Source organism: Melospiza georgiana, chromosome 23 (assembly GCF_028018845.1).
Source record: "Melospiza georgiana isolate bMelGeo1 chromosome 23, bMelGeo1.pri, whole genome shotgun sequence".
Taxonomy (NCBI): Eukaryota; Metazoa; Chordata; class Aves; order Passeriformes; family Passerellidae; genus Melospiza; species Melospiza georgiana.
The window spans coordinates 6,403,893-6,426,147 of record NC_080452.1 but is presented as its reverse complement, the minus strand read 5'-3'; the positions used below and the strand labels follow the sequence as shown (position 1 = coordinate 6,426,147).

Sequence of the window (22,255 nt, the reverse complement as noted above, 5' to 3'; positions counted from 1 at the left end):
GCCTGGCTGAGCTCATACCCATGGATCTGTGGGACACAAACCTGACTCACCAGCCAGAATCCCACAGCACACGGCATTGGGGCAGCCACAATGGCAGGGAGGAATGGGTACCTCCTTTTAGCAAAAAGCAGCCAGGAAGCAAGATCAAGAAAGGAGGGTTGTCCCCAGACCCTCACAGGACACTGAGGAACAAGAGCACTTTCAGCCCAAACACTCTGAGGGAATGCTTGGAAGCTGGATGGAACAGCCAGCAGCATAACCCCAAACACCCAGCAGGGTGTAGGTGCTCACCCCAACCCTTCTGACCCACTGCATTCACGGGAGATCCAGGAGCTGAAGCAAAGGAAGCTCCTCTCCCTCAACCAGCAGCAAACACCTCCCTGTCCCTGCTGGGAACAGGCCCTGGGATGGAGGGAACCCAGCAGGGGAGGTTGGTAAAGAAGCCAGGCCTCACAAACACCACAAATGCCACCATTTCACCCCAGGCAGCACAGCTGGTGGGTAATGCCTTCTCCTCCCAGAAAGAAAAGGCTTTAAGGGTGTAAGAACCTGGCAGAATCTCTGCCAGGGTCAGCCCAGTGCCAGAATCCCCTTTACACCAATCCTAGAAATTGAGTTGAAATGCTGCAAAACTCTGCCTTGAATGTTTCTGTGCACCACACCAAACTCTGTCCTGGCCTAAACCCCCAAATTCACCCTGAAGCCAAGCCCCCAAGTGCCGGTGTGGGCAGGCTCAGCCCTGCTGTCCCGGGGAGCAGGGCAAGAGGAAAGCGGATTTCCTTCTGGCTTGGAGTTTCTGCTGCAAGGATCTCTATAAATAGGCCCTTGCACAACAGCCTGTCCCCACAAGTCAAAACCTCCAGGAAAACAAAACTCAAGGGTTTTCACAGCCCCACAGCAGTGATACAACACTGCAATCCTGGAATTCTGTTGGTGCCTGATAATCAGCAGCAGCATTGTGCCTCGATGGCTCTCAGCAGGGTGGGGGATCCAGCCCTGAAACAAAATCAGGGTTTGCCCAAGTGCCCTGATCTTGCTGGGAGGAGAAATGTTCTTCTGCTCTTGGAAGTGTTTCTAGGGAACTTTTAGGGAATGCCACCTGTCCGTCACTGAAATGCTGTCCCAGCTCGGAGCCCTCTCCCCTCACAGGGCTGAGTTGCAGCCTCTGGGGCTGTGTTTTTATCATCTGTCCACAGGGCAGGGATGGATTTCTCCCCCAAGGCAGCAGAAGCAGAAGATAAGAAGCATCCACAGCACCTGGGCACGAGGTTATTTCTAATCTGATTGTTAACCACACCTGAGGCTGGCAGTGAAATAAAGCTCAGAGCTGTGGGCAGGGTGTGGGGGCGAGTAGAGGTGCCCAGTTCTCAGCGGTGCCTCTCCCAGTGCCATCTGCTGGTCACCTCCTGGCTGGGCTGGGCTGGGCTGGGCTGGGCCGGGCTGGGCCGGGCTGGGCTGGGCTGGGCTGGGCTCAGAGATCAGAGCTCTGCCCGGCTCCTGCAGAGGGGCTCGGGACAAAGGGAATTAGGGACAAGGGGAATTAGGGACAAGGGGAATGAGGGCCTCGGGACAAGGGGAATGTGGAGCTGCAGGACAGCTCTGCTGGGAAAAGCAGGGGCAGGAGGCTGGGGAAAAGCAGAAGGCAAAGGTATACCAGCATCACTGCAGTGCTGATTCTGCCTCTCAAGGTCCTTGCCCCTTATGCTGCTCCCACATGGATGTTCTGATGTGAAAACACTGCAAAAACAGAATCTGGGGGCCCACACTTGGAATTTAACTTTTTTTCTCTGCTGCAAAGAAGAAATTGTGTTTAGGGTGTGAGAGGCTTCCTAAAACAGGGAACCAGATGTGCTCCAGCCATAGTTTTTATTTCTTGTTTTGCTCTGAGCTCTTTTTCTCTTGCTTCCCTTGCCCTAGAATTCCTGGTGGGGACACATTTTTACTTTACACTCAGCTGGATGCTCAAGAAAAATTCCCTACGTCATCCCCAATCCCCATGGCCTCCTGCTGCTTTTACAAAGGTTTAAAAACATTAAGTTACACCCTTACAAAAGGCAGCACATGGATGCTTTTGCAAAGCCAAAAAACCCCTTCAGGACCCACAGAAGTCATGTTGTCTTTTAGCAGTTCTGTGTGAGCACATAATTAAGAGCATTTTTAATAGTAAGCAGCTCCCAGGTGTGCAGATCCCCAGAGAGAGAGTGAACAGATTTTCACAACAGGATTTATTCAGTGCATGCTCTGGAGATGCACAGGACAGAATAATGGCCTTCAGGTCATCCTCCACCTCATGTGTAAGAAATGAAAGGTTGCAATGACCAGAGCAGGGGCTGCATCTCCCCATTATCTTCCTTCCATCTGTCTGCACAGCTTGGCACATATTTAACAGACCTGACTGGGAATCCTCAGGTGAAGGGAGGAGAGACAAACAAAAACAAAACACAGTGGCCCAGACAATGCCAGTGGTCCTGCAACAGGCCCAGGAGCCACCAATAACCTCCAGCAGTGTCACTTGTACCTCTGGAGCTCAGATTGTACCAACACAAGTGGGGACTTGCTCTCCTTGACCACACACACACAAGTTACACATCAAGAGGAATCTGTATCTAAGTTCAAATACACTGAAATTATGCAAAGAATGAAGCCATGCAGGGAAAAGCTACATGAAGGAGCTGGTGGCCCCTCTCAGCTCTGAAGGTTTTCTCTTCTGTGTGTGCACACAGGTGCAGGCGCAGGCGTAAAATGAATCTTGGGATGAGGCAAGGGCTGCAGAATGGAGGAGGAGAGGGGAGAACAGCTGGGCAGTACTGGCCAGAGCTCCACCAGAACCAGGAGGAAACAGAAATCCTCAATTCTGTTTGGACAAGAAGGGAAAGAGGTAACACTTGTCCAAAATTGAGACGGATACATTGGGAAAGAAAAGAGCATTTCTGCTGGGAAAAACCACCAAAGCCAACCACTGTGTCTCATCTACAAACACCAAAGCCAACCACCGTGTCTCACTGTCCCCAAGTCACCCTGCTGTCCCCAGGGTCAGGCTGTGGCAGGGCCTGCCAACCACACGGGCAGATGGGTGGGAGAGCTCAACACTTCCAGCCTGGAAATGGAACAGAAGCCAGGAAAAAGGAGAAGCATCCAAGGTCACCAGCATTATGGCAAACACCCTCCTGCCCTCAGGTCTCCTCAGGAAGGGGACAAAGCTCCCCCAGCATCAGCTGCCCTTGGCTCTCTGGGGCTGCAGCAGAGCAGGCAGCGCAAGGAGGGAGCACAGGAATTGTCCAAGGAGCTCCTGAGCCTGCCAGGGCTGTGGAACAACCAGCGCTGACAAAAGCCTTGGTGAGGGTGCAGGGAGAGCTGAGGAAGACCCTTCAGAGCAGAAGGCCCACCAGGATGGCACTGGGGAGGAGGAGGAAGAGTGAAAGGCCCAGGCAGGTACTGGGGGCTCCTCCTTTGGGTGGATCCATGCTTGTCTGGTCCGAGTTTGTCTCCAGTTCTGTGTCCAGGGCACCTGCTGGAAGAAGAGAGGAGAATGTGGGGTTAGAGGGGAGGATCTGGCAGAGGAGAAGCTCCCACTCATGCAGGTGTGCCGTGATGTGCTCCGTGAGGCAGCAGAGCTCTGTCCAGGGAAGCTGTGCGTTAGTGGGAGCAGGCTGTGAACGGGACCATGCTGCAGGGACGGGACATCCAACAGCCCCTCAGGGTTAGAGCAGAGTGAGGGAAAGGCTTGGTGCCACATACAAGAGGAGGATCCAAAGGACCAGTGTGACACTGCTCCTCCCAAGCCCTCTCCATGCTGCTTGGGGATCCCTGAATGTCCGAGTGTCCATGCCAGGGCAAACTCCACGGTCGCCTTACCTGAGAGGGAGGTCTGGAAATGGGGGCTTGGCCCTTTTTTGTCTTTGGAGGATGATGTTAAGCGCAAGAACGTGGGCTCTTCAGGGCTGAGGACCACGGACTTGGAGGGGGTTATGAGCTCAGCTCTATTGGAACCTAGCTTCATCTCTGGAGCAGCTTGGCTGAGGGATGGAGATGGGCTGGGAAAGGCTGATTTCTCCTCCCCATGCTCTTTGACACCTTTCTTTATTTCTGGGACTGATCTGGGGCTGAAGGCCGTGCCCATGCTTTCTAACAAGGCTGGATCCTCTGTAGTGAAGGAGCTAAGAGGCTCTCCAGTGTCTGCCTCTGGAGATACTTTATAATCTGGGTCTAAGGTGGGCTCAAAGGAAAGAGTGATCTTGGCTGCCTCAGTGGGATCAGGCCTTTCTGGTTCTGGCTTTGTGGTTGTGGCAGTTTTCAGTTGTGTCTTTGCTGTTGTGGCAGGTGCTGGTGTGGTAGCAGCAGGTGCTGGCTTGGCTGTGGTGGTGGTGGATGTTGGGGTGGTGGGTGTTGGTTTGGCTGTGGCTGCAGCAAGTTTTGGCTTAGCTGCAATTGGGGTGGATTTTGGTGTGGTGGGTGTTGGCTTGGCCATAGTTGTGGTGGGGTTTGGTGTGGTGGGTGTTGGTTTGGTGGTGGTTGTGGTGGGGTTTGTTGTGGTGGGTGTTGGTTTGGTGGTGATGGTGGTGGTTGTGGCGGGTGCTGGTTTGGTGGTGGGTGTTGGTTTGGCGGTAGTGTTTGCTGTGGTGGGTGCTGGTTTGGTGGTGGGTGTTGGTTTGGTGGTGGTTGTGGTGGGGTTTGTTGTAGTGGGTGTTGGTTTGGTGGTAGTGGTGGTGGTTGTGGTGGGTGCTGGTTTGGTGGTGGGTGTTGGTTTGGCGGTAGTGTTTGCTGTGGTGGGTTTCAGGGGGGTGGGTGTTGATTTGGTGGTAGTGGTCGTTGTTGGCTTAGTGGCAGTGGTTGTCAGGCTGGGTTTTGGTGTGGTGGGTGTTGGCCTGGCCACCGCTGTGGTGGGCTTTGGCTTGGCTGCAGTGCTGGTGGCTGCTGGCACGGTGGGCTTTGGCTTGGCCATGGCTGTGGTGGCTGCTGGCACGGTGGGTTTTGGCCTGGCTGGGGTTGTTGTTGGGACTGTGCTGACAGGTTTTGGCTTGGCTGTGCTGAAGGGTGTCTGTGCTGGGAGCTTGGGCTTGGCTGTGGTAGACACTGGTTTTGTGGGCTCAGATTTGGCTGTGGTGGACACTGGTGAGGGTTCAGGTTTTGCTGTGGTGTGTACTGGTGTTGTAGGTGCTGGTTTGGCTGTGGTTGACACTGGTGTGGGTTCTGGTTCAGCTGTGGTGTGAACTGGTGCTGTGGGCTCAGGTTTGGCTTTAGGCTCTGGTTTGGCTGTGGGCTCTGGTTTGGCTGTGGGCTCTGGTTTGGCTTTAGGCTCTGGTTTGGCTGTGGCTGAGGATTGAGGTTTGGCTGAGGGTTCAGGTTTGGCTGTGGGCTCTGGTTTGGCTGTGGCTGAGGGTTCAGGTTTGGCTGAGGGTTCAGGTTTGGCTGTGGGTTCTGGTTTGGCTGTGGATGAGGGCTCTGTTTTGGCTGTGGGCTCTGTTTTGGCTGTGGGCTCTGGTTTGGCTGTGGGCTCTGGTTTGGCTGTGGCTGAGGGTTCAGGTTTGGCTGTGGGCTCTGTTTTGGCTGTGGCTGAGGGCTCTGTTTTGGCTGTGGGCTCTGTTTTGGCTGTGGCTGAGGGTTCAGGTTTGGCTGTGGGGTCTGGTTTGGCTGTGCCTGGGGTGGATGGCCTTGCCTTTGTTGTCACAGAGGCCGGAGTGGTCTCTTCTACAACGAGTTCTGGTGAGAGATGAAAAGTGCCGTGGGTTAGGGCTGGCTCAGCTCATCTCAATGGATTCCCTGCACTGAGCAGGACCAGCAGAAACCAACGAGGGGCTGAAACAGCAGCTGACCCCTCTCAGGTCACTCTGGGCCATCCCCCACTCTGGGGTTCCCAGCCTGGAGACATCTCATGGCCCTCACAACCTCCTGCCATGCAAGGGGCAAATAATGCTGCCTAACAGGGCACAAGCCCCTCCTTGTCTTGAGGTAGTTGTCCTGTCTCATGGTCCAGCTCTGGAACTGCAGTTCCTGACAGCTCTGGCAGGGTTCAGAGCTCAGACCAGCCCAGGGTCTCAGTCCCAACATCCCCCCCAGGGCCATGCATGGCTCTGCTCACTCACCACACAGGTTGTTCACACAGACTGTGCCCCTGGGACACATTTCACATGAGGGTCCTTCCACGTAGGGCTTCTTGCCTTTCATATTACCCCTGGAAGCAGAAAATGCCAAGATAAAGAACATTGTAGTGTGATGTAATAGCCTGTTTCAGTCATCCAGGTTCCTTCCCCAGGTGTGCCAACAACCTCTCCCTTCCCCTCCCTTGCCCCTGCTGAGTGCTGTCCCTCAATCTTGGCATCCCAGCAAGGGTGTTGTGTGATTGGTGAAGTTCAAAAGATGCCTCTCAGCCCTGGGGACATTGGGCCATCCAGGTGTCATTTGTCCCCTGAGACTTTCCCCCCCTTACCTGGTTGGTGGGATGTCGCAGACATATTTTCATTAAAAATCCTTTCTTAGGATTTTTCTTCCTGAGAAGCTGAGAGGCCTCAGGAACAAAATGTAAACAATGATTATCTGCTGCTGTGGAATGCAACAGGTGGATCTGTGACTGGCCCATGTTGGATGTTTATAATTAATGGCCAATCATAGCCCAGTTAGCTTGGACTCTCTGACCAAGACACACACCTTTATTATTAATTCCTTTCTATTCTTAGCTTAGCTAGCCTTCTGAGATGAAACTTTTCCTTCTATTCTTTAGTATGGTTTTAATGTAATATATATATCAAAAAATAGTAAATCAAGCCTTCTGAAACATGGAGTCAGATCCTCATCTCTTCCCTCACCTGAAAGCCCCTGTGAACACGGTCACAGTGGGACCCCTACCCCTTCCCTGCCCCTCTCCCTGCGGTTCAAAGACACAGCAACCACGGGGTTCTTTGTCCTGTTGGAATGCCAAGGCTGACAGACAGCACTCAGCAAGGGGCAAGGGAGGGGAAGGGAGAGGTTGTTGGCACACCCGGGAAAGAACCGGGACAATTGAGACAGGCCACTGCATCACACTGCAACAAAAGGAGACATGAGGAAAGGGGAAACACCCATCCCAGAGAGGGGGCTGATTCAGCTGGGATATCCCAGCCAAGGCAAAACTTGGGATTAATGCAGAAAACAGGTCTTGGTCTCCTGCCACGGCCTGTCAGGGCTGTTTACTCACCAGCCTGACCCCAAGGCAGATAAAGCCAGGGCAGACAACTCTGGGGGATGAGCAGATCCCTGACCCCTCAGAACAGAGCAGGGGATGGACATTGGGACAGGGAATTCTGTCTCACTTCTGCTCCAGACCCCAGGAGGGTCTGCAGCCACCGGCCACCCTTGGTGCTCTCAGCAGCTCCAAGCCAGTGGTGCCAAGGCTGGTCCCAGGGCTGGGAAGGGGTACCCAGCTCTCCTCCCACATCCAACCCTTCCTGCTGCTGCAAAAGGGCAAAAGGCACCCAGGGAATGGCTGCTGCCAGCTGGGAAGAACCAGGCCCAGGGCAGGGGAGAGTTTGTACCCTCAGCTACTGCCACCTCAGCCTTGAGCAGCTCTTGGGGAAGAAGGTCCCTCCCTGGGTGTGTTCCAGGAGCTGAACCAGCACTCAGAGTCACAATAATGGGCTGGGATCTCCAGACAACCCTTCCTTAGCCTGGGACCAACCCAAGATAACAGCAGCATTATTTGGAACTTCTATTTCTGACCAAGGACAAACCCTGCTGTGACATGAGGGCATTTCCAGCACAGAAACCCCACTGAGATGCACCAATCCATGCAGGGGCTGGGACTTACGGGGGATAATAGTTGCAGACCAGCAGGTGCATGTTCTCTGTTTCAATCCCATCAATCTTCTCACAGAAATGTGCCCCGCAGCCGATCTGATGTGTGCTTGACCAGACCACCTAAGGCAAAGACCAGGGTGGAGGTGAGGGAATTTGGTGAAAGCAATGTCCCCTGGCCTTAAGGCTGCTCCAAAGACATCCTCACCCCACAGAGTATGCCCCACATCCCCATGTTACTTTGGCATTCAGGATCCACCACTGTCACCCTGATTTTTTAAAGATTTTTCTAAGCCTTCTGATGTTGACATTCTTGTAGCAAACTTTCTCACACACTTTGTCTAAATAACTGATTGTTTTGCATTCTTTTATGGAGGAGGAGAAAGTTGATGGACTGTTGGTTTGTCCAGTGTCATTGGAGAGGTGGCACTGCCACCCTCCAATCCACTGGCACTTTTGGAAAACTATAAATGTTGGAGTCACAAAATAAACTTCGCTTTTTTTCTTCACCTTGAGAACAGCAGTGTGTGTGCTTGTGTTCTTTTGTGCGCTATAACAACACACCACCATCTCTGCTCCTACCCAGGCTGTGAAGAAACACTCAGACTTCATCTTTCTGAGAAAATCCTTCACCCAGCTCTGCTGAGCAGCCACCCCTGCACCCCAGCAGCTGTACCTGGGTGTAGTGGCCACACATCTGCCCGGGGACACACGTGGATGTTGTGAAGTTGTAGAATTTCTCCTCCCCGTTCCAGTCTTCCACGGCGAATTCCAGTTCCAGCATTGGGGCCATGGCAAAGAGGTTTTCTCCCCGTCGGCCTCTCTCCTTGTTGTGGTCCCAGATGCATTTCTCTGCATAGGATTGAGCAAGGGCCTCCAGCTCCTTGTCCCAGGTCTGAAAGGAGCTCGGTGTCAGCACACAGGGAGGGACACCGGGCTCTCCAACAGGAACAAGGCACCCACCAAGGACCCCTGCCCTGTCTGGCCAAAGTTTCCCCATGCATGAGGAAAATTCAAACCCCTGCCCAACACAGTCCTCAGGAGAGGGGAACTCCATGATCAATCCCAGTACAAAATGAACCTTGGCTTATGGGTCAAACAGGAGAACTCTCACAACCTCTCCTGGAGCTCATCTAACACCATCATGGAGCATCCTCAACTCAGCATGGAGGAACCATGAAGTCATGGAAGAAAGAAGGAAACCCACTGTGGGTCACACCAGAGGGGTCTGGGGCCATCCCTCCTCACCCAGGGTGGGGACGGGAGGGGAATGGGACACATCTCTCCTGGCAGCTGAACAAAGCCTGGGAGCACAGGCTCCTGGAAACATCATCTGTTTGTCTGGAACTGAGATGTGGCCGCCAGCCAGGAGCCCCGACACCAGCTGAGCCCCCGGCCACAGGGATGTGCTGGAGGAGGACAAGGAGGAGGAGGAGAGCTTTTCTCACAGGGGGAAATCCTTTTCTCATATGGAGAATCCTGCACTGCAGCTGTTTGGACCATCCTTGATGGAGAGAGCAGCTTGGCCCTGCAAACAGAGTCCTGGGGGAACCTGGACAGAGCCAGAGCTGGATCCAAAAGGTGCCAGACAGGAGGACATGGCACCACTGGGGTGTTGAGGGGATGAGGACAGGCCTGAAGGCACTGGGGGAGGAAACACCTGGATGGGACACAGAGTGTTGGTTCAGCTCCCACCATGGCCCCAAGCCACGCTGACAGAGACCCAATCTGGGGAGCACACACCCCTCTCTCTGGCACAGAGCTGGGCTCCATAAACGGGCACTCACACCTGCAGATTTGCCTCATTAGGAAAAGGGGCTTTAGGCTACAGATTCCCCCCCTTCAACTAAATATTTCCAAAGCAAGCAGCCCCATGTCCCCAAAGGAAGCACGGAGTGACCTCAGCCAGGCACAGTGCCACGGCAGCAGGTGAATCCAGAGCAAACTCAGCCCAAGCAAAGGTCCCAGGAGGGAGGTGAGGACGGTGTTCTCATGGAAAACCTCTGCTGAGGAATCGTCAGGGCTGCTGTGAGCTAAACATTTGCTGGGCTTCAAAAGGAAAAAGCCTTTGGCCCCGGACCAAGAGGAGGTCCTGAGTGTTCAAGCAGGAGCAGAAGCTGCAGAGGGAGCATCTCAAAGCACAGAGGCTGCAATCAAAGATTCAGCCAGGAGCAGCCCCCACAGGTTTGGAATTGACTTCAGGACCCTGAGAGAGCACTTCCCTCAGGTTTTCTCTAAGACTTTGGCTCCAAAGCCCTGATCCTCTGAGTTTGCTGTGCCTGGTGGGTTCCATGGGATCACAGTGCTGAGGGTTCTGGCTCTGTCCCCTTTGATTCTGCAGTCACTGATCAGGTCTCCTCTCCCTGAGTTTAACTTTTTGCTTCTTCTAATTGTTAAGCTCCCATTTGCCAGCCCAAAAAGATTTTACTTATTCTGGGCAACTTCTGGGCCAGGCAGGGAGGTGTCCTCCAAGCACACTGCGACCCAAAGAGGAAAGGACTCCAACTCTCCATAATAAACATTTATCCTTCTCTGTGGGATTTGCAAACAGTGAGGAAAAATCACATGTGGTGCAAAATAAAACTTCGTAGCCAAGTTCTAATCAAATCAAGAGTCTCAGCAAGAGAAAAAGCAGCAGCAGCACCAAGCTTGTTTTAGGTCCTACTACAGGTCCCACTGATGACCTGACTTGATTTCCCCAAGCAAAATAGGGGATCCTGCATCTCCAAGACACCAAGTCATGGTGAGGATTAGGAGTGTGATGAGCCCAAATAACTGAAAGACCTTGACTGACAAGTTGACATTCCCTCCAAAAGATAAAAGTACCTTCACCTGCAAAGGCAAATACAGAGCACTGTGTGATGTCCCACACAGCAGGATTCCCCCACCACTCTTGGCAATGACCATGGCCAAGTCTCCAGGTCACGGCACCTGCTCATGGCAGGGTCTCACCTGCCCTTCCTGCCATCACAGGGAGCTCCAGCAGGCACTCCTGTGAGTAAGAGCTGCACCACTCTCATGGAAGAGCATCTGGGGACTCACAGCACACTTAGGAACTTCCAGAAAATGATCAAAGACAACTCCAAAGGTAAAGGAAACTCTTCTCTTTAGAGGCAGCTTTGGAAACCCCTCCATTAACACCTACTTGTAACCCTACAGGAGAATTGCTCTGCCTCCCCTAAGGAACTCCCTGACCCCTCCTTGCATTAAGATCAAGCCTTGGACCACACAAACACCCCAATATTCCTCTCTAATAAAAGCCACTTACCATCTTCATCATAGCCTGGGCAGGAGGAGAGACCTGGGAGCGATATTTATTATGCTCATCCACGATGATCTTCTTTTCTTCATCACTCAGGCACCAGCTCAGCTCCAGCACTGAGAGCACCAGGAGAACGGGAGGAAGACCTGAGCTCAGCATCGTGCAGGCAGCTTCTGCTCTCAGCAGCCCACGGCTCTGGCAGTCGGATTTAAAGCACCTCCCAAAAGCCAGGAACACCCAACAGCTTGAAGACTGGGGAGGAAATGTATTTATTAGAGTTTTGGAGCCATGCAGAACACACCCATCTCACATATCGGCCTTGATGGAGAGGCAGCAGTGCCAACGACCACGCAGGGTCCTCTCCCTGGGACAGACCCTGTTCCTGAATCCCAATCCCTGGATTGGCATTGCTCATCCAAACCTCTGCTGCTCCAAACCTCAGCCATCCCCTGAGCCCTCAGTTACGGGTCGTCTCTTCCACCTCCTGCTCCATTTCTCTTAATCTCTAACAACAATCCCACAGCATTTGATAAAGCCCTGTTTCCACACGGGTCTTCCCCCGTGCCTGGAACGCAGCTGTGTTAGAAACAAAGGCAGCAGGATGCAATTGCTGAGAGCAGTTTGCAGCGCAGCAACTCCCCAGGCAGAGGCAGAGCCCAGGTCTGGGATGGGGGGACAGCATTTGGCAGCTGAGGAACAGCCCCAGCCTGCTGGGAACAGGGGCAAGCTGAGGGTGACGCCTCTGCCCTGGACCATCAGCACAGGGGAGAGCAGGAGGGGAAGAACAGGGTACAGAGCTGAAATTGCCCCAAATAGGAGAGCTGGGGGGCTGGCTGGAATATCCAAACCATGGCTCGGCAGGGACAGGCTGTGCTCCCTCCGCAGACACCGGGGGGGTTCAGCACCGTGTCCCGCAGACACCGGGGGGGGGGGGTTCCGCACCGTGTCCCGCAGACACCCGGGGGTTCAGCACCTTGTCCTGCAGACATCTGGGGGGTTTCACACCGTGTCCCGCAGACACCCGGGGGTTCAGCACCGTGTCCCGCAGACACCCGGGGGGTTCAGCACCGTGTCCCGCAGACACCCGGGGGTTCAGCACCTTGTCCTGCAGACATCTGGGGGGGTTCAGCACCGTGTCCCGCAGACACCCGGGGGTTCAGCACCGTGTCCCGCAGACATCTGGGGGGTTTCACACCCGTGTCCCGCAGACATCTGGGGGGTTTCACACCCGTGTCCCGCAGCCCCGGAGCCGGAGCGGGTCGGGCCGAGCCCCCCGGGCTGCTCCAGCCCCGGTTCCCATCTGTGATTGTGCAAGCGCCCGGCCCGGCTCCAGCAGCTCCGCAGGGATGGCGGAGGATCAGCGGGTGGGCAGCTCTGAGAGCCGAGCCAAGCTCATCGCAGCCCCGGCTCTGCCTCCCCTCCCCTCCCCAGGCAATGCTCTGTCGGTTCTCCTCCGGTTTTGGGCCACACGGGTCACCTCTCTCGCCACAAGAGCTCTGCTGCTGCCCCCCAGCTCTCTGAGCTCTGTGTGTTCCTTTGTCCTTCACCAGCTCTGGGGTCAGCCATGCCCTCAATTGTCCAGGAATTCCTGCAAGTGGGGTCTGAGGCCAAGCTCTCACCAGGTCTTCAACTCAGATGGTAAAACCAGAGATCCCCATGTATTGCTAAGGCAAATCTGTCTCTTGATGGAGACACCTGCACACATTTGTTGTTTGATCTCTGGAGACCTGGAGAAACGTCTAGAAAACATCAACACAGGCTCCAGCCCCGGCTGGCCAGCTCACCATGGCCTGACTTACAAGGAACAAGGCAGTGCTGAGAACTTAAAGCCATGGAATGGTTTGGGTTGGGAAGAACCTGAGAGCTCATCTCGTTCCAACCCCTCTGCCATGAGCAGGACTCCTTCCACTAGTGCAGGTGCTGGTCTCCCCAAAGGTGATGAGGGGATGCAGGACCAAGCTCCCCATAGCCCCTGGCACTACAGCTCCCTGGCTGAACCCTGCAGGAGATAACGTGGCCACAAGGATGAAGGAAATTGGGATACACAGAGCTTGTGGGGAAGAGCAAACAGCCCTGGAGGAGTCATCACCAGGGCATGTGGCTCGTGGGGAAATGTGAGTAAGAGCTGATGCCTCTGGCAAGTGCAGGGCGGCTGCCAAAGGGCTGCAGGGCCATTTCTCAATCCCAACCTGCTCCGACAGCTTCTTCTGGAGCCAGTGTCTGAAGCATCAAGATTAGCAGTGCAAGGCCCAAGCCCCACCCTGGAGCTGACACTCGTGTCCAGCCGGCATTAGGTAAGTGTGTGTGGAATGTGGGATGCAGCTTTCCTTCTGCTCACTCAAGGAACAGCCCGTCCCCCACCCCTGGAGCAGCAGCCACTGCATGGGGACAGGGACAGGAGCCACACACCCACACCTGACAGGCTCTGCTGGCTCCAAGAGGCCCCACTGTGCAGCACAGAAGTGACCAAGGCTGGGTTTCTATTGACTCACATCTCCAGCAGGGCTGGCCGGTGTCTAACAGGCTCCTGCTCTGCTTTGGGAGTAACAGGATCTCTCTTTTCTCCCTACTTACACAGATTTATGAGTTCTGGAGGAGTTTGTCATCTTCCACACTATTTATCCATTAATCCATTCTATTATTTAAAAATGCTGAGACACAAGTGTTGATGGGGAATTTCCCTGAGCTGGGCAGGATAACAGTGGGGTATTATCCAAACCAGTTCAGTGAGTGCTAAGGGGAGCTGAGATGAGGGAGGCCACGGTGAGACACCTCATCTGCGACTCATCCAATTGTGTCTGTCACCACAATGCCTTGACAGCTGCAGGAACAGCCCATTCCCACCCAGTTCCACCTCAGCAAGTCACCAGGAACATCAGGCTCTCTAGGGAGGTCCCAGCTCCTGCAGCCTTTCCAAGGAGCTGTAAAACTGGAGTGCAACATGAGGAAAATGACCTCATCAGGGCTCACTTGGAGCTCTTTGGCCAAGGTACCAAAACCTCCCCTTGGCCATCCCAGTTTTGCCATCGTGGGTTTCCCACCCTGGCAGTGCAGAAGGTGTGAGCACCACTCCCCTCTGGCAGCTGAAGAGAGGACCTGCTCTGGAAGCTGTGCTGCAAACTGGAGCTTGGCAGATTTGGCCAAAATAAATTCCTTAGTCCCAGAAGAACTGCCCTCCTGTTTTAGTTTTGCAGATGGTTCCAATGGCCTGGAAACAGGCCCTGGGATGGAGGGTACCCAGCAGGGGAGGTTGATAAAGAAGCCAGGCCTCACAAACACCACAAATGCCACCATGTCACCCCAGGCAGCACAGCTGGTGGGTAATGCCTTCTCCTCCTCTCAGCACACAGGGCCATGGGCCTGTAAGAACCTGGCAGAATCTCTGTCAGGGTCACCCCAGTGCCAGAATCCCCTTTATGCCAGCTCCAGAAATGGAGTGGAAATGCTGCAAAACTCTGCCTTGAATGTTTCTGTGCACCACACCAAACTCTGTCCTGGCCTAAACCCCCAAATTCACCCTGAAGCCAAGCCCCCAAGTGCCGGTGTGGGCAGGCTCAGCCCTGCTGTCCCGGGGAGAGGGCAAGAGGAAAGCGGATTTCCTTCTGGCTTGGAGTTTCTGCTGCAAGGATCTCTATAAATAGGCCCTTGCACAACAGCCTGTCCTCACGAGTCAAAACCTCCAGGAAAACAAAACTCAAGGGTTTTCACAGCCCCACAGCAGTGATACAACACTGCAATCCTGGAATTCTGTTGGTGCCTGATAATCAGCAGCAGCATTGTGCCTCGATGGCTCTCAGCAGGGTGGGGGATCCAGCACTGAAACAAAATCAGGGCTTGCCTGAGTGCCCTGATCTTGCTGGGAGGAGAAATGTTCTTCTGCTCTTGGGAGTGTTTCTAGGGAACTTGTAGGGAATGCCAACTGTCCTTCACTGAAATGCTGTCCCAGCTCAGAGCCCTCTCCCCTCACAGGGCTGAGTTGCAGCCTCTGGGGCTGTGTTTTTATCATCTGTCCACAAGGCAGGGATGGATTTCTCCCCCAAAGCAGCAGCAGCAGGAGACAAGAAGCATCCACAGCACCTGGGCCCGAGGTTATTTCTAATCTGATTGTTAACCACACCTGAGGCTGGCAGTGAAATAAAGCTCAGAGCTGTGGGCAGGGTGTGGGGGCGAGTAGAGGTGCCCAGTTCTCAGCGGTGCCTCTCCCAGTGCCATCTGCTGGTCACCTCCTGGCTGGGCTGGGCTGGGCTGGGAGCTCAGAGCATCCTGCAGCCAGCTGGGCTCCTAGGGCTGCACTGCTGGGGCTGCTGGGCAGCAGAGCCACCAATAACCTCTAACAGCATCAATTGTACCTCTGGAGCTCAGATTGTACCAACACACGTGGGGATTTGTTCTCCCTGACCAGACACACACGTGTTACACATCAAGCAGGGTCTGTATTTAAATTCAAATACACTGAAATGATGCAATGAAGCCATGCAGGGAAAAGCTACATGAAGGAGCTGGTGGCTTCTCTCAGCTCTGAAGGTTTCTCTTCTGTGTGTGCACACAGGTGCAGGGACACGTGAAAAATAAATCTGTGGCATTGGAGTGACTGAGGAATGGGATATGTGCCAGAGAGCAAGAGAGAGGGAGGAGGAGAGAGGGAGGAGGCAAGGGCAGCAGAGTGGGAGGAGGAAAGGGGAGAACAGCTGAGCAGTACTGGCCAGCTCCACCAGAACCAGGAGGAAACAGAAATCCTCAAATAGCCATTCTAATTGGATAAGATAGAAAAGAGATAAAATATGTCCAAAACTGAAAGAAACACACTGGGAGGGGAAAGAACCTTTATGTGGGAAACTCCTCCTGACAAAGACCAATGCCAACCACCATGTCTCACTGTCCCCAAGTCACCCTGCTGTCCCCAGGGTCAGGCTGTGGCAGGGCCTGCCAACCACACGGGCAGACGGGTGGGAGAGCTCAACACTTCCAGCCTGGAAATGGAACAGAAGCCAGGAAAAAGGAGAAGCATCCAAGGTCACCAGCATTATGGCAAAATCCTGCCCTCAGGTCTCCTCAGGAAGGGGACAAAGCTCCCCCAGCATCAGCTGCCCTTGGCTCTCTGGGGCTGCAGCAGAGCAGGCAGCGCAAGGAGGGAGCACAGGAATTGTCCAAGGAGCTCCTGAGCCTGCCAGGGCTGTGGAACAACCAGCGCTGACAAAAGCCTTGGTGAGGGTGCAGGGAGAGCTGAGGAAGACCCTTCAGAGCAGAAGGCCCACCAGGATGGCACTGGGGAGGAGGAGGAAGAGTGAAAGGCCCAGGCAGGTACTGGGGGCTCCTCCTTTGGGCCGATCCACGCTTGTCCGGCCTGAGTTTGTTCCCGGTTTTGTTGTGTCCAGGGCAGATATGGAAGGAAAAGAAGACAAGATGAAGTTAGAGTAGAAGATCCTCTTTAGTGAGGGAGCTAAGAAGCTCTCCATTGCCTGCCTCAACCTCTGGAGATGGGTCTAACTTGGGCTCAGAGGAAAGAATGATCCTGGTTCAACAGGATCAGGTCTTTGTGCTTTGGCTTTGTGGTTGTGGCAGTTTTCAGTTGTGTCTTTGCCCTTGTGGCACATGCTGGTGTTGTAGCAGCAGATATTGGCTTAGCCAGAGTTGTGGTGGATTTTGGCTTAGCCAGAGTTGTGGTGGGTCTTGGTGTTGAGGGTTTTGGCCTGGCTGGGGTTGTTGTTGGGAGAGTGATGGCAGGTTTTGGTTTGGCTCTTGTGATGGGTGAGAGTTTTGGGGGTTTGGGCTTGGCTGTGTTTGGCAGTGTGGCTGTGGGGGGTGGCTTGGCTGTGATTGTGGTTGGAAGTGAGTTTTTGGATGGTGGCTTGGCTGTGGTTATGGTGGCCTCTGATGCTGTGGGCTCTGGTTTGGCTGTGGCTGTGAGTTTTGGCAGGGCTGTTAGCGTGGGTGAAGAAGATGCAGAGATGACAAGTGCCAGGGATTAGGGCTGGCTCACCTCAATGGATCCCCTGCACTGAGCAGGACCAGCAGAAACCAATGAGGGGCTGAAACAGCAGCCAAACCCTCTTGTTGGGGCCATCCCCCACTGTGGGGTTCCCAAACTGGTGACATCTAATGTCCCTCACAACCTCCTACCCCACAAGGGGCAAAAAAAACGCTCCCTAATGGGGTACAAGGCCCTTGACCAACCCTCCTCATTTTAAGGCCTCTGTTTGGAGCAGCAATTGCTCCTGATGTCTCATGGTCCAGCTCTGGAACTGCAGTTCCTGACAGCTCTGGCAGGGTTCAGAGCTCAGACCAGCCCAGGGTCTCAGTCCCAACATCCCCCCCAGGGCCATGCATGGCTCTGCTCACTCACCACACAGGTTGTTCACACAGACTGTGCCCCTGGGACACATTTTACACGAGGGTCCTTCCCAGTAGGCCCTTTTTTCTGTTATATTACTCCTGGAAGCAGAAAATGCAAAGATAAAGGAGACATGAGGAAAGGGGAAACACCCATCCCAGAGAGGGGGCTGATTCAGCTGGGATATCCCAGCCAAGGCAAAACTTGGGATTAATGTAGAAAACAGGTCTTGGTCTCCTGCCACGGCCTGTCAGGGCTGTTTACTCACCAGCCTGACCCCAAGGCAGATAAAGCCAGGGCAGACAACTCTGGGGGATGAGCAGATCCCTGACCCCCCTCAGAAGAGAGCAGGGGATGGACACTGCAGCCTGGGACTTACGGGGGATAATAGTTGCAGACAAGCAGGTGCATGTTCTCTGCTTCCATTCCCTTGATCTTCGCACAATAATGGCTCCCACAGCCAACACGAGTTGTTGCTGCCCAGATCATCTAAGGCAAAGACCAGGGTTGAAGGTGAGGGGACAGGCTGAAGGCAGTCTCTCCCCTGGCCTTAAAGGCTGCTCCAATATCTTCCTCATCTCCCAGCATGTGCCCCAGATCCCCATGCCCAACTTGCTGTAGCATTCAGGATCTTCCCCCTTGCCCCTGTCTGAACCACCTTCCCAAGGCCATACATTCCAGTGCCACAGCTTTCCTACCATACAGTCTACCCAGGCAGAGCATCACCACCTCTGCTTTGGTGTTGGAACCATCCATCATCCATCCATCCATCCATCCATCCATGGATCCATCATCTATCCATCGATCCATCCATCGATCCATCGATCCATCCATCATCCATCCATCCATCCATCCATCCATCCATCCATCCATCCATCCATCATCCATCCATCCATCCATCCATCCATCCATCCATCATCCATCCATCCATCCATCCATCCATCCCCCATCCATCCATCCATCCATCCATCCATCCATCCATCCATCATCCATCCATCCATCCATCCATCCATCCATCCATCATCCATCCATCCATCCATCCATCCATCCCCCATCCATCCATCCATCCATCCATCCATCCATCCATCCATCATCCATCCATCCATCCATCCATCCATCCATCCATCCATCCATCCCCCATCCATCCATCCATCCATCCATCATCCATCCATCCATCCATCCATCCATCCATCCATCCATCATCCATCTATCTATCTATCCATCCATCCATCCATCCATCCATCCATCCATCATCCATCCATCATCCATCCATCCATCCATCCATCCATCCATCCATCCATCATCCATCTATCTATCTATCCATCCATCCATCCATCATCCATCGATCCATCCATCCATCCATCCATCCATCCATTCATCCATCATCGATCCATCCATCCATCCATCCATCCATCCATCCATCCATCCATCCATCCATCCATCCATCCACTTACCACCACCATTGCTTCTCCTCCTTGCTCCCACCCAAGCTGTGAAGAAACACTCAGATCTCATCCTTCTACCCAAGATAAGTTGGCACCGAGCTGGCACTGCTGAGCAGCCAAACAAAAGGGCTGCAGAGCTTGTCTCAAAAAAGTTCTTCTCCAAAAGGCCACTCATGACTGACACCATGCCCAGGTCTGCCTCCATCGTTGTGAATCCCACCTGGTTCCCTGTCCTTTTGCAAAGATTTTGGGAGGAGCTGGGGCAGTGCTCCACCCCAACAGCCCCTCCACCCCTGGTACCTGGACGTAGTTGTCACACGAATGCACAGGGACACACTCGGATGTTTTCAGGTTGAAGAATTTCCTCTCCGTGTTCCATTCTTCAATGGCCAATTTTACATCCAGGGCTGAAGGTGTAGCAAAGAAGTTTAACCTGCCTGGGCCCCCATTCTGGGCCCTGATGCATTTCTCTGCATACTTTTGAGCATCAACCTCCAGGTCGGGGTCCCAGGTCTGAAAGGAGCTCGGAGTCAGCACACAGGGAGGGACACTGGGCTCTCCAACAGGAACAATGCACCCACCAAGGACCCCTGCCCTGTCTGGCCAAAGTTTCCCCATGCATGAGGAAAATTCAAACCCCTGCCCAGCACAACCCTCAGGAGAGGGGAGTTCCATGGTCTGTCCCAGCACAAGCCTTGGTTTAACCTGCCTGGGCCTCCATTCCAGGCCTAGATGTACTTCTCTGCATCTCTTCAAACAGGAGAAGGTCAGGGCACCAGCACAACTCTCACAACCTCTCCTAATTCATCTAACACTATCATGGAGCATCTTCAACTCAGTGTGGAGAAACCATCACAGTGCTGAGGGTTCTGGCTCTGTCCCCTTTGATTCTGCAGTCACTGTTAGGTCTCCTCTCCCCGAATTTTTTGCTTTGTTTGGTTGTTAAACTCCCATTTACCAGCCCACAAAGGTTTTACTCATTCTGGGCAACTTCTGGGCCAGGCAGGGAGGTGTCCTCCAAACACAGTGACCCAAGAAGGAAAGGGCTCCAACTTTCCAGGATAAACACTTGTCCTCCTCCTCCCCATAATTTGCAAACAATGAGGACAAATCACATGTGGTGCAAGATAAAACTTCATAGCCAAGTTCTAATCAAATCAAGAGTCTGAGCAAGACAAAAAGCACCAGCTCCAGAGCTCAGTTTTGCTCCTGCTGCAGCCACATGTGATGTGGGACCTGATTTGATTTCCTCAAGCAAAACAGGGGATCCCTCACATCCAAGGCAGCCCTGCACAAGGCATGCAGAGGAGTAGGAGCATGATGGGCCCAAATAACTGACAGATTTGACCAACATGTTTGAAGTTGATGCAAATACAGAGCACTGTGTGATGTCCCACACAGCAGGATTCCCTCTTTTCACCTCTTGGGAAACCATGGCCAAGTCTCCAGGTCACGGCACCTGCTCATGGCAGGGTCTCACCTGCCCTTCCTGCCATCACAGGGAGCTCCAGCAGGCACTCCTGTGAGTGAGAGCTGCACCACTCTCATGGAAGAGCATCTGGGGACTCACAGCACACTTAGGAACTTCCAGAAAATGATCAAAGAAAACTCCAAAGGTAAAGGAAACTCTTCTCTTTAGAGGCAGCTTTGGAAACCCCTCCATTAACACCTACTTGTAACCCTACAGGAGAATTGCTCTGCCTCCCCTAAGGAACTCCCTGACCCCTCCTTGCATTAAGACTGAGCCTTGGACCACACAAACACCCCAATATTCCTCTCTAATATAAGCCACTTACCATCTTCATCATAGCCTGGGCAGGAGGAGAGACCTGGGAGCGATATTTATTATGCTCATCCACGATGATCTTCTTTTCTTCATCACTCAGGCACCAGCTCAGCTCCAGCACTGAGAGCACCAGGAGAACGGGAGGAAGACCTGAGCTCAGCATCGTACAGGCAGCTTCTGCTCTCAGCAGCCCACGGCTCTGGCAGTCGGATTTAAAGCACCTCCCAAGAGCCAGGAACACCCAACAGCTTGAAGATTGGGGAGGAAATGTATTTATTAGAGTTTTGGAGCCCCGTGGGACACACCCGTGTCACATATCGGCCTTGATGGAGAGGCTGCACTGGGACTGGTGCCAACACGCAGGGTCACTGTCCATGCCTGAATCCCAGTCCCTGGACTGGCATTGTTCATCCAAACCTCTGCTGCTCCAAACCTCAGCCATCCCCTGAGACCTCCTTTATGGGTCCCCTTGTTCACTTCCTGTCTTTTTCCTCAAAATCAAAGAATATCTGAGGTTGGAAGCACCCTCTGGAAATCATCCAGTCCAACCCCTCTGCTGCTCCAAACCTCAGCCAACCCCTGAACCCTCAGTTATGGGTCCCCTTGTTTGCCTTCTGTCCTTTTCCTCAAAATCACAGAATAGTTGAGGTTGGAAGCGCCCTCTGCAAATCATCCAGTCCAACCCCTCTGCAAGATCACCTGGGACAGGTGATACAGGAACATATCCTGGTGAGTTTGAGATATCTCCAGAGTGAGAGACTCCATAACTCCCTGGGCATCTGTTCAGTGCTCTTCCACCCTCCATGGAATGATTTTTTTACTTGTCTTGAGGTGGAACTTCTTGTGTTTTGAGCTTATGGCCATTGCTCCTTGTCCTGTTGCTGGGCATCACTAAAGAGTCTGACACCATCCTCTGACACCTCCTGGATATATTTATATGGATTGATGAGATCCCCCCTCAGTCTTCTCTTCTCCTGACTAACAGGTCCAGCAGTCTTCCCTCATCAGAGGGATGCTCCAGTCCCTTCATCTTTATGGCCTCCATTGGAGTCTCTCCAGTAACTCCTGTCTTTCTTGAGACCAGAAGTGAACACAGACATGGCCTCCTCAGGGCAGAGCAGAGGGTAAGGATTACCTCCCTGACCTGCTCACCACACTCTTCCCAATGCTCCCCAATAGATCCCATTGTCCCTCCTGGCCCCAGGGCACACTGCTGGCTCATGGTCAACTCATGGATCTCTGCAGAGCTGCTCTCCACTAGGTCACCCCCAGCCTGTGCTGGTACCTGGGGTTATCCCTCCCCAGGTGCAGGACCTGCACTTGCTCCTGTTGAACTTCATTAGGTTTCTCTCCATCCCACTCTGCAGCCTGTCCAGGTCCCTCTGAAGGGCAGCCCAGCCTTCAGGTGGATCAGCCACTCCCCAGTTCTGTGCCATCACCAAACCTGCTCAGGGTCCATTCCATCCCTTCACCCAGGCTGTTGATAAACAAATGAGATAAGTTTGGACCCATTACTGATCCCTGGGGAATGCCACTGACTACAGACCTCCAGGGGTTCTGCTCTGCTCACAACTCTCTGAGCTCAGCCATTGAGCCAGTTCTTGATCCACCTCATTGTCCATTCATCCAACTCACACTTCCTGAGCTTATCCAGGGGGTGTTAC

At 53.5% G+C, this 22,255-nt stretch overlaps 2 protein-coding genes across 4 annotated transcripts; both read right to left on the bottom strand.

Annotated features, from left to right (window-relative positions):
- Window positions 1-2,196: 2,196 nt before the first annotated feature.
- Window positions 2,197-11,276, bottom strand: LOC131092864 (peptidase inhibitor 16-like). 3 transcript variants are annotated; one of them, XR_009115525.1, is made up of 6 exons: window positions 11,036-11,276; window positions 8,444-8,662; window positions 7,781-7,890; window positions 6,084-6,172; window positions 3,004-3,511; window positions 2,197-2,970 (listed from the first exon to the last, which is right to left on the bottom strand). XR_009115525.1 is itself a non-coding variant. In XM_058039803.1 (5 exons), exons 1-5 carry the CDS (start codon window positions 11,186-11,188, stop codon window positions 3,369-3,371), a joined length of 714 nt encoding a protein of 237 aa, XP_057895786.1. In that variant the 5' UTR covers window positions 11,189-11,276; the 3' UTR covers window positions 2,197-3,368. The 3 variants fall into 3 exon arrangements, 2 of the variants coding, with proteins under 2 accessions (XP_057895786.1, XP_057895787.1); XM_058039803.1 differs by having other exon boundaries at window positions 2,197-3,511; XM_058039804.1 differs by having other exon boundaries at window positions 2,197-3,508.
- A 651-nt stretch (window positions 11,277-11,927) lies between these two features.
- Window positions 11,928-21,455, bottom strand: LOC131093019 (peptidase inhibitor 16-like). The gene is made up of 5 exons (XM_058040018.1): window positions 21,413-21,455; window positions 20,602-20,711; window positions 19,106-19,318; window positions 17,740-17,849; window positions 11,928-12,144 (listed from the first exon to the last, which is right to left on the bottom strand). Exons 1-5 carry the CDS (start codon window positions 21,453-21,455, stop codon window positions 11,928-11,930), a joined length of 693 nt encoding a protein of 230 aa, XP_057896001.1.
- Window positions 21,456-22,255: the final 800 nt, after the last annotated feature.